Raw genomic sequence first — 11940 nt, 5'->3', positions numbered from 1 at the left:
ATTCTCAGTATTTTGCTGCTTTGCTCATGTAGCACAATTTCTTAAATGCATTACTCTTAAATGCATAACTGAAATGGAAGGAAGGAGAGAAAAAGGGAAGCTTGTCCAAGTGTTGTGTTGTGTCACAGAAAATGACTTTTATTTATTTTTTGTCAGTTGTGGGGCTTGAACTCAGGGCCTGGGCGTGTGTCTGAGCTCTTTTGCTCAAGGTTAGAGCTCTGCCACTTTGAACCACAGCACCACTTCCTGTTTTTGAGTTGTTAGATATAAGAGTATCATAGGGGCTGGCTTTGAACCATGATCCTCAGACCTCAGCCTCCTGAATAGCTAGGATTACAGGTGTGAGCCACTGGCACCAGGCTAAAAATGACTATCTTCAGAGAAAAAAACTAAGCATCATCTGTCATTAAAGAATTCCACCACTGAATTCCTAACAGGTAATAATACCAAACAAGCTCTGGTATTAGAACAGAATTGATTCACAGAATCTGTGTGGTGACAGGAATGTCAAATGCATGAGGGAACAGACATTTAAATCAAAGGCAATCTTCCAACTTCTGTGGACTGAGCCACAATAGAGCCTAGCAGACTGTACACTGAACATGCAGCAATTTCTGACTAGTAAATAATTAGAACTATCTTGTTTTGTTTTGTACCAGTAATGGGGCTTCAATTTGTGTCCTTGTGCTCTTACTTGGCTTTTTTGTTCAAGGCTAGCACAATATACTACTTGGGCCATACCTTCACTTTTGGCTTTCGCTGGTTAATTAGATATAAAAGTCTCATAGATTTTATGCTTGGCTTTGAACTTTGATCCTCAGATCTCAGCCTACTGAGCATCTAGGATTATAGGCATACACCACCAGTGCCCAGCTTGGGCCAACTTGCTTTGATTTACATTTTTCTTCTTTTCCAGAAGATAATTTTTAGATATTAGGAATTCTTCTGTAACATCTCCTTAGCCTACCCGGAAATAGTTGCCTACCTATCATTATCAAAATTTCTTTTGATCCACACTGATAGTTCTGCTTTTCTTAAGATTATAGTCGTCATAATTATTTTCTGAAAAAAGACATACAATTGTCTTCTTTTCTGTTCGAATGATGTCAGTGTTTTTACAGAGCAGTGTGTTTTACTCGTTTCCACATTTTTCAATCCACTGTTAAAATAATGGGAATGCTAATAGAAGTAGATCTCTAATGGAAACCAGTCTGTGCTGCAGGCAACACTAACACCACTGTGGTAATCTGCCACATAGCTGGCAAAAAAGGCAAGCATGGTTAAATCATAAGATTTAAAAGATCTAATTTAAAATTCTTCAGAACAAGCAACTCAGATAATGATTTCAGTGTACCACATACACCCATTAAATTAAGTAGATGTAATAGTGATGCAGAAATCTCAATTCAATTATTTCCTGTAAATCAAAGGACATCTTATACTTTGAGAGTTGGATCCATAGCTTGCAAAATGTAGTTGTTGTGAAGTTACTTCAGTGTGGGAAGATGAACTTTCCCATTTCTTAGGTTAATGAAAATGCTGAGGTATGCAATCACTCTGAGAATTCCAATGATCCCATTTTCAGAGGAAAACTTCAGGAGATTATGTATGCTAAGCACCAAGACTTGGTGACTTGCAATCCTTATCCTCTTCAGACTCTGGTGGCTGTGAGGCTGATGAGGACTGAAGCTTTGGTTCAGGGTCTGACTGTGGTCAACAGTTCCAAGCCAAAGGCAGGAATGCCACTTGTGCCATCTGCATAGAGAAGCATTCACTAAGATTTTGTGTTCTGTTCACAGGAGCATGACATAGTGAACATCTTGAGAGTTCACTTTTCCATTCCTAATGCCACACACACAGGAGAAATCCGGCCAGCAGGGGAAACAGATTGCCTAGAAGAAGCCAGAGGGTGACCACCAGGCTAGAAGAACGGGAACAAAGATCTAGGGTTGAAAACAAAAAAATTGACTTTCAACAGGTATTTTTTTATTAAACCATAACATTTAAATGCTGTCAGAAGAGTAGAGGTGATTATTAGGAGATGGACAGGACTACCTTAAAAGCATCAAGTGACTTCTTGAAACACATATTATATTTTGTATTATGTTACTGGGATTTGAACTCAGGGCCTTCTGCTTACTAGGCAGGTGCTCTACCATTTGAACTATGTTTTCAGTCTCCCCCCGCCTTTTTTTTTTATAATACAGAGGAACAGAATACATAGGGAGGAAGAAAAGATGCATCCACCAGGTTAGAGTAAAAAAAAAGTGTTTCTCTCAATGTCTTCTCAGAGTCATAGAGTCATGATACAACTAACATATATTTGGTTGCTTATCCTATGATAAGAATTTTGTTTACTCTTAATTTCAAAATGAATGGATGACCCATCCACTTTTTTTTTTTTAACTCTCAATGAGTTCTTTGATGAGGGTCAGGCTTCTTATACAGCACATTTCTTACCCTGGCTATACAAAGTAGCAGTGTCACTTATCTACCTTACACTAGGAAGACTTTTCAACAGATGAGGACCTTCCCTTAAAGGGAATGTCTCTCTTTCCTTCAAGCACAGAGAGCACTCACCCAGTGGAAGAGCTCTGGTGAGGTTGGCAGCTGGAGGGTCTGTTTCTGGTGGACACTGCTCACAGAAGTCCCAGCATGATGGGCAGAGCAGGTTCCCATCGTGAATCCAGCCATTCATCTGAATTCGGACTGGGAGGACCTGCCCCGCCCGGCTACATAAATATGAAGTGTCTTGGACCCAAACCTTCAGACCTTGGGGAGAACAAGAAACCTTCAAATGGGAAAAAATTCAGGTCAGTAAGGTTCTAGGATATGAAATTTCTCATGTTGGATGCTGGTAGCTCACACCTGTAATCCTAACTATTCAGGAGGCTGAGATCTGAGGACCTTGGTTCAAAGCCAGCCTAGGCAAGACAGTTTGTGAGGTTCTTATCTCCAACCACTAGAAAACCGAAAGTGGCACTTATGGCTCAAAGTGGTAGAATGCTGGCCTTGAGCAAAAGAGCACAGGGACAGTGCCCAGGCTTGGAGTTCAAGCCCCATTACTGACAAATTTTTTAAATTATTCAGCAAAGGGTCTTGCTTTTTTACCAGGCTAGTATCCTCTGACTTCCTGGTGCTAGCAATTCTTGGGCTTCCATGTATTCTGCGGTACAAACTAGATTTTCCTGTTGCTGTTTTTGATTCAGCTTACTTGAGTCTTTTAAGTCAGCTACTTGTATAAGTAGAATCTAGATATAAGGACTACAGTTAGAAAGATTATAAACTCTAGTTTATGAAGGGCTGAGTCTGTTTTTGGTGATCTTTAGCAGTTTATTTACATTCAAGAACTAATTGGAGCCGGGCGCTGATGGCTCATGCCTGTAATCCTAGCTACTTAGGAGGCTGAGATCTGAGGATCACAGTTCAAAGCCAGCCCGGGCAGGAGAGACCATGAGACTCCTATCTCCAATAAACCACCAGAAAACCGGAAGTGGTGCTATAGCTCAAGTGGTAGAGTGCTCGCCTTGAGCTGAAGAGCTGAGGGACAGCGCCCAGGCCCAGAGTTCAAGCCCCACGACTGACAAAAAAAAAAAAGAACTAATTGGAAATCAACTGGGAAGCTCTGAACACATAGTGGAGAGTGGGGAAAAAGAAAGGAGAGGATTTAACAGCTTCTAGAGAGAAAAGAAAAAAAAGATTACATATAATAAAAAAAAATCAGAAAGACACTGAAAACTAGACACCTTCAGAAGTATATGGAAAATGATTTTTTAAAAGAAAGCTATATTGAGCCAAACTATTGAGGAATACTATCAGACCAAACATGCCATTTTGACATTATTTTAGAGCTAAAGGCTCTTTCTTTGGGAAAGCAGAAGATGTAACTCCCACATGAAAGACGTTCTTCCTGTTCTAGAAAGAAAGAAACATCAATATCACCAGAGATAAGTAGTCAAGAGTTGAGAGAATTCTGAACAACCAACCTTGTAAAAGTAGCTCTTGTTTTCCTTTAGCCATCCCATATCCATTAGTTCCTTTCCCATAATTGTCTCCTTTTTTATACTTGATATAAAATCATACACATTGGACCATTTGTTTGGTTTTTCATTTCCTTGTGAAGGCTTGTATGTCCCATAGAACTTTACTAAATAAACTGGAGTTTTCCTCCTGTTCATCTGTCTTCTGCCAACTAAATTCATGGACTCAGCAAGAGATCCTCCTTGAGCAGAGGCAATTTTTTTTCTTTCTTTCTTTTTTTTTTTGCCAGTCATGGGGCCTGAACTCTGGGCCTAGGTGCTGTCCCTCTACGTTTTCAGCTCAAGGATAGTACTCTACTACTTGAGCCACCTTTTTCTGCTTATGTGGTGCTGAGGAATTGAACCCAGAGCCTCATGCATGCAAGGCAAGCACTCTACCACTGAGCCACCTTCCCAGCCCCCTAGAGACAAAGTTTTGCTATAATTGGGAATGATGGTGGTACAGTGAGGTTTGCAGATACATGAGGTTTCCAAATTATTCTTGCTTATATAGTCCTCAAAAACCCACCAAGAGATAGGATCCAACAAAGTGAAAAGAGAAATGAACAGAAATCCCATGAAGCTGGGGCTGGGAAGGTGGTTCAGTGGTAGAGCGTTTACCTTGCATACCTGAGGCCCTGGGTTCGATTCCTCAGCACCACATAAGCAAAAAGAAAAAAGCCAGAAGTGGCGCTGTGGCTCAAGTGGTAGAGCACTAGCCTTGAGCTGAAGAGCTGAGGGACAGGGCCCAGGCCCACAACTTTATCTCCAATAAAAACCACCAGAAAACCAGAAGTGGCGCTGTGGCTCAAGTGGTAAAGCGCTAGTCTTGACCTAAAGAGCTGAGGGACAGAGTTCAAGCCCCACGACCAACCAAAAAAAAAAAAAAAGACATCATGTTGAAAATGAACTATGCAACTTGTGGGTGGGGATGGGAGGGAAAAATTGGGAGAGAGCAAGGGAAGGGGTGCCATTGTCCAGAAAGAAATGTACTCATTACCTAACTTATGTAGCTATAACCTCTCTGTATATCACCTTTATAATAACAATTAAAATTTTTAATTAACTAAATAAGAAGTCCATTTAGATCTTGCAGCTATTCTTCAATCTCACAATCAATCTCTTCCCAGATATCTGTTAGTGGGTAGGGAAAGTTCACTGACTTGCATGGCCCTAAGTTAAAGATTTCCTGCATCTTGATCAGTTCTTAAGGTACACAGACACTAAGTATCAGACATATATATAGATAACTAAGAAAAAAGTGGTTTTTCTTCTTCAAAGTTCTAATTTCAGGGCTGTGTGTGTGTGTGTGTTATTTTGGATTAATGTGAGGCCTTGTGCGTGTAAGCAGCATGTGCTTTACCACTGTACTATGTCTTCAGGGAGAAATAATTATTATTAATCAGCAGTTGACTTACTAATTATTATAACTGATGCTTTCTTCAAATCTTTTGAAATAAAAATGTACATTTTCCTCACTACAAAGTAATATCTGTTCAAGAACAAAATTACACATTTACCATTATTTCCTTAGGACATATGCCCAGAAGTAAAATTACAATAGAACTTAACTAATGTAGTATAATTATTTTTCTTTTTTATTCATTTATTTACGTTTTTTTTTTTTTTTTTGTCCCTCATGGGGCCTGAACTCTGGGCCTGGGCACTGTCAGCTCTTCAGCTCAAGGCTAGCACTCTACCACTTAAGCCAAAGCACTACTTACGGCCTTTTCTGCTTATGTAGTGCTGAGGAATCCAACCCAGGACCTCATGCATGCAAGGCAAGTGCTCTACCACTGAGTCACCTTTCCAGCCCCAATTATGTTTATTTTTAAACCTATGTTCCAAGGCAATTTGTCTCAAAGAAATGACAATATTTTTACTGCACTTAAACTAGCAATTACACAAATAACCAAAATAAGTTAATGATCAGTAAAATATATAAAATACAGAAAACATAACTTAATAAATAAAGACCACAAGAGAAAAGCATCCATTTGGTATAATTATAATAAGCATGTACCTTACCTGGTAGCATCCACTCCCCCAGTCTGGGTAGCTCAGCTTTCTCTCACACCTTTCCATGACAAATGCTGATTTCTGAATTAGACAAACTGAATGAGGTCCGTACTTCTCAGCACCATAGTTTTTTAAAATTTCTGAAGAAAACCAGAAAAATCTTCTCAAATACTGATTTTAAAGCTGGGGTATCAGGTGGCTCACACCTGTAATTCTAGCTACTCAGAAGGCTGACAACTAAAGATTGCAGCTCCAAGCCAGCCTGGTAAGAAAAGCCATGGCTTTTTTTTTTTTTAAGGCCAAGCTCATATCTCCAATTAACTAGCAAGAAAAAAAAAAAGCCAGAAGTAGAGCTGTGGCTCAAGTGATAGAGCACTAGCTTTGAGCAAAAAAGCTCAGAAACAATACCCAGGCCCTGAGGTTAAGTCCCAGGATGGACACACACATATACACATATACACACACACACTCAGGCACACACGCAGGCATGCACACAAACTGATTTTGAATGCAAAGAATAAGAACAAGAAATTGAATCATTCTGTTTTTGCTGTTAAGATTGGCTTTAGGGGACAAGGCAGAGGCAGGGATGCTGAGTTACGTCAATATCAAACTTGAGCTGGGTGCTGGTAGCTCACATCTGTAATCCTAGTTACTCAGAGCGCTGAGTTCTAAGGATGGAGATTCAAAGCCAGCCCAGGCAGGAAAGTCTGAGATTCTTTTTTTTTTCTTTTTGCTGGTTGTGGGGCTTGAACTCAGGGACTTGAGCTCTGTTCCTGAGCTCTTTTGCTCAAGGATAGCACTCTACCACTTTGAGCCACCATTCCACTTCCGGTTTTCTGGTGGTTAATCAGAGATGAAAGTTTCATGGACTTTCCTGCCAGGGTTGCCTTTGAACCATAATCCTCAGATCTCAGCCTCCTGAATAGCTAAGATTACAGGCAGGAGTGAGTTGTCTGTGAGATTTTTATCTCCACAATTAACCACCAAAGGTATGTCAGAAAATCAGTCTGGGGGGGAGGGGGAGGGGAAGAAAATGAGGAAGGCAACAATATTCGACAAGAATTATACTCCTTTCCTTACTTATATAGCTGTAACCCCTCTGTACATCACCTTTACAATAAAAAAAAACCCAAACAAAAAGAAAGGTAGCCTTAAGCAAAAAAAAAAAAAAAAAAAAAAGCTAAACATGAGAGCAAGGTCCTGAGTTCAAGCCCCAGTACTGACAACGAAAAAAATTAAAAATATATAATAACATAAAAATCAAGGAAGTGGAGCTGTGGCTCAAGTAGCAGAGTGCTAACCTTGAGCAGAAAAGCTCAGGGGCAACTCCCAAGCTCTGAGTTCATCTCCACGACCTCCCCCCTCACCCCCTCCAAAAAGAAAGAAAAAGAAAAACAAATCAAACTTGATTGAAGAAAATTTGGTTCATGTTTATAATCCTAGCTACTCAGGAGGCTAATATCTGAGGATTGCAGTTTGAAGCCAGACCAAGCAGGAAAGTCTATGAGACTCTGATCTCCAATTAACCACCAGAAAACCAGAAAGTGGCACTCTGACTCAAGTGGTAGAGTGCTAGCCTTGAGCTGAATTGCTGAGGCACAGCTGCCAGGCCCAGAGTTCAAGCCCCACAATCAAAAATTACACACACACACACACACACACACACACACACACACACACACACACACACATACTAGTTTTGAAAAAAAAAAACTTGGCCAGAGTTCAAGCCCCACAATCAAAAATTACACACACACACACACAGACACATACACGTTTTGAAAAAAAAACTTGGTATTATGAGTAAGAACGGCTGAGAAGGTAGCTCAGTGATAGTGTGCTTGCCTTGCATGCATGAGGCCCTGGGTTTGATTTCTCGGCACCATAAAAACAGAAAAAGCTGGAAGTAGCGTTGTGGTTCAAGTGGTAGATCTCCAGCCTTGAGCAAAAGAAGCTTAGGGACAGTGTACAGGCACTGAGCTCAAGCCCCATGCCCAACAAAAAAAAAAAAAAGAAAGAAAGAAAAGAAAAAATCATGGACTTTCCTACCCAAGCTGGCTTTGAACCACAATCCTCAGATCTTAGCTTCCTGGGTAGCTAGGATTGGCAGGCATGTTATGGGCTCCAGGCTTCCATGTTCTTTTTTTTTTTTTTTTGGTCGGTCATGGGGCTTGAACTCTGGGCGTGGGCGCTGTCCCTCAGCTCTTCAGCTCAAGGCTAGCACTCTACCACTTGAGCCACAGCGCCACTTCCGGCTTTTTTCTTTTTGCTTATGTGGTGCTGAGGAATCGAACCCAGGGCCTCATGCATGCAAGGCAAGTGCTCTACCACTAAGCCACCTTCCCAGCCCCTTATTATTTATTTTTATCAGAGGTAAGAATCTTTCTGTTTATAAAGTTTGTGTCAGCTATACCTATTATTATGGAATACTCTAATTACATGGTTTATTCCTTTCATGTTTTATTCTTTTCTAATTTATTTTATGTTTTGTTCTTATACGTATTAAAATGAAGCAAGTAATATGCAAATATCTTACTGGCCACGTGACAACAACATTACCTTGCTAGCTAAAACTGACATGTTAGCCAGGTACTGATGGCTCACACCCATAATTCTAGCTACTCAGGAGCCTGAAATCAGAGGATCATGGTTCAAAGCCAGCCCGGGCAGAAAAGTCCCTGAGACACTTTATCTCCAATTAACTATCAGAAAACCAGAGGTGGCATTAAAGCTCACAGTGTCCAGACCAAGTTCAAGCCCCATGACTGACAAAAAAATGTTATTTATAAATATGATACCTCCCAAGAGAGGAAAAAGTAGGTTACTGGTGTTTTTCACTAAAAAAAATTCTGCACAGGAGAATCTTGTACCAACGCAGTTAATAGTATTATTATCTGTTAATTAGACAGTGAAATACTGTAGCATGTTCCCTATGTTTCTCCTTAAAGTTTTAGAAAAATGAAATGAAAAATAATAAAAATGCTTTACAAGTAAAAAGAACTGTGAAATGTAAGGTATTGCTCAAAGTAGTCTATGTGCATATATGCCTGTTACGTAATGGCCAAAATTCTTTGCAAGTGTCAGACAGTTCTAAGCACTTACTATATTAATTTATTTAATCTTCAGAATAACTCTAAGAAACTGTTACTGTACATGCGGTGAAGTTTTTTTTTTTTTTTTTGTCTTTTATTGTATACTGGTGTTTGAACACAGGGCTTTACCTTCACTCAGCTTCTTTGCTTGGAAGGTGCTCTACCACTTGAAAACTATGCCTCCCATCCAGCATGTTACTGGCTACCTGGATGGAGTCTCACAAACATTTTTTCTCAGGCTAGCTTAAAACCTTGATTTTCCAGATCTTAGCTTCCTTAGCAGTTAGGATTACAGGTGTAAGCCATCAGTGCTTAGCTCGGAAAAAAAGTAACTTCTGATAGATGGGTACTGGAAACACACATCTCAGTACTATTTGAGATTGTTTTTGAGCAAAAAAGCTCATGGACAGTACCCAGGCCCTGAGTTCAAGCCCCAGGACTAACAAAAAGAAAAGAAAAAAAGAAAAAAAAGAAATGTTATTTATAAATTATGACACTTCCCAAGAGAGGAAAAACTAGGTTACTGAAGGTGTTTTTCATTTAAAACAAAAAACTCTGCACAGGAGAACCTGGCACCAACACCAGCATATATGACTCCAAGGACTGTGCCCTTAATCTCTATTTTTCATTGTTGTACATATGTATATATATATATATATATATATATTTTATTTTTGTTAGGCCTGGGGCTTGAACTCAGGGCCTGGGCATTGTTCTTGAGCTTTTTTGCTCAAGGCAAACACTCTATCATTTGAGCCACAGCTCTACTTCCAGCATTTTGGTGGCTAATTGGAGATAAGAGTTCCACAGATTTTTCTGCTGGGGCTGGCTTTGCTTCAAACCTCAATCTGCAGATCTCAGTCTTCTGAGTAGCTAGGATTACAGGCATGAGCCATTGACACACACATGCTTATTACACACATGCACTTCATTTCACTAGACCACTAACCTGGTTGATTTTCTAGTATTCTACAATCGGAGCTGCGCTGATATTCACCACTAAAATGCCAACTGAATTCCTGACTGAAAGGGCAATAGTCAGCAATTTCTACTGACCCACCATAATAAGGCAAATCTTCTGTAGGTATTCCACTGAGTTCATCAAAATACTGCAAAAATAAAAGGAAAAAAAAAAGCAAGATAGGAAAGTAAGAATCATTTTGTATAATAAGAATCAAGTCTATAGGCAACTTATAGCAATCATCTCAGGGCTTTTTTTTTTTTGCTCAAGGCTAGCACTCTATCACTTGAGTCAGAGCTCCACTTCCGGCTTTTTTGGTGGTTTAATGGAGTTAAGAGTCTCATGGGCTGGGTGACAGTGGTGAATGCCTGTAATCGTAGCTACTCATGAGGCTGAGATCTGAGGATCACTGTTCAAAGCCAGCCCAGGTAGGAAAGTCTGTGAGACTCTTGTCTTCGATAAACTACTTTCAAAAAAAAAGCCGAAAGTGGATCTGGGCGCTGGTGGCTCACACCTGTAATCCTAGCTACTCAGGAGGCTGAGATCTAAGGATCACAGTTCAGAGCCAGCCTGAGCAGGAAGGGCTGAGAGACACTTATCTCCAATAAAAACCACTAGAAAATGGGAAGTGGCGCTGTGGCTCACACGGTAGAGCGCTCACCTTGAGCTGAAAAGTGCAGGGACAGCGCCCAAGCCCAGAGTTCAAGCCCCAGGAATGGAAAAAACAAAAAAACAACAACAAATATTCTAAATAGCTTCTGCCACTATCACGATATAACTGCTATAAACTAGTTCCTTATACATTTATAAACTGAACACAATGTACTCCCAGTTCAAAATGGAGACAGCTTTTAAAAATTGCGCGTCAAGGCGTGAGGCGCGTGTCGTGGTCTCCGGGTCTCCCGACAGCTCTACTACAAAGATGGTCAACGTACCCAAAACCAGAAGGACTTTCTGTAAGAAATGTGGCAAGCATCAGCCTCACAAAGTGACCCAGTACAAGAAGGGCAAAGATTCTCTATATGCCCACGGGAAGAGGCGCTACGATCGGAAGCAAAGCGGCTATGGTGGGCAGACCAAGCCAATATTCCGAAAGAAGGCTAAAACCACCAAGAAGATTGTGCTGAGGCTTGAATGTGTTGAGCCTAACTGCAGATCCAAGAGGATGCTGGCCATCAAGAGATGCAAGCATTTTGAACTGGGAGGAGATAAGAAGAGAAAGGGCCAAGTGATCCAGTTCTAAACTTTGGGGGGAGGAGGGAGGTGGGGGTCTTAATTTTGAGGGGAAGATCTTGAAGCTATAAAATTACCTGATGGAAAACTAATAAATCTCAGAAAATACCCCCAAAAAAAAATTGCGTGTCAAACAAATGTTACCTGGTAGTCTGGTGGTAATGGTTTTGGAAACTTCTGTAGATTACACACAGCCACTGCTCTCTGGTCCTGTCTGCAGGTTAACTGCAGTGGGTTACTTCTGAGAGTGTCACAGTAAGGACTGAGCATCTGTCTCCTGCACATGGAGAGAAGTACCTGATATCAATTATTTTTTATAACAAAGTTTATTAAGTAAATTCCGTGTATCTTAGTAACAAATTTTGGAGAAAATACTGTAAGTCCATTATACAGCTTATCTTTCAAACTATAATTTCAATAGTCTACTGTAAATTTTTGAAGAAAGACAGTTATTATAGGATAAAAGGAAATGCTTAATATGGATATGGAAGGTTAATGCTAGATGAATTCTAACAATATTGTACTGTTATTAAATAAAATCCTGCTCATCTTCTTCTCTGTTTTTGCCAGTAAAATTGAGATCTGCAAATCTGCTTTTTTTTTTTGGGTCCGG

The 11940-nt window shown here is 40.2% G+C and overlaps 2 protein-coding genes across 2 annotated transcripts in view; one reads left to right on the top strand and one right to left on the bottom strand.

Annotated features, from left to right (window-relative positions):
* Positions 1-889: 889 nt before the first annotated feature.
* Lmln (leishmanolysin-like (metallopeptidase M8 family)) overlaps positions 890-11940 on the bottom strand; it is a 58196-nt gene continuing 47145 nt past the window's right edge. Inside the window, exons 14-18 of the mRNA XM_013019318.1 lie at positions 11472-11604; positions 10083-10242; positions 6048-6178; positions 2581-2791; positions 890-1943 (exon numbers count right to left, since the gene is read on the bottom strand). Coding sequence (XP_012874772.1) covers positions 1843-1943; positions 2581-2791; positions 6048-6178; positions 10083-10242; positions 11472-11604 — 736 coding nt within the window. The 3' untranslated portion in view covers positions 890-1842. The remainder of the gene's footprint in view (positions 1944-2580; positions 2792-6047; positions 6179-10082; positions 10243-11471; positions 11605-11940) is intronic.
* Positions 10971-11438, top strand: LOC105988017 (60S ribosomal protein L36a-like). Its single transcript, XM_013019509.1, has one exon. The coding sequence runs from the start codon at positions 11017-11019 to the stop codon at positions 11335-11337; it is 321 nt and encodes a 106-aa protein (XP_012874963.1). The 5' UTR covers positions 10971-11016; the 3' UTR covers positions 11338-11438.

Source organism: Dipodomys ordii, unplaced genomic scaffold (genome assembly GCF_000151885.1).
Source record: "Dipodomys ordii isolate 6190 unplaced genomic scaffold, Dord_2.0 Scaffold45, whole genome shotgun sequence".
In the NCBI taxonomy this organism is placed as follows: domain Eukaryota; kingdom Metazoa; phylum Chordata; class Mammalia; order Rodentia; family Heteromyidae; genus Dipodomys; species Dipodomys ordii.
Note: the sequence above shows the minus strand (reverse complement) of the source record. Positions and strands in the feature narration are given on the sequence as shown.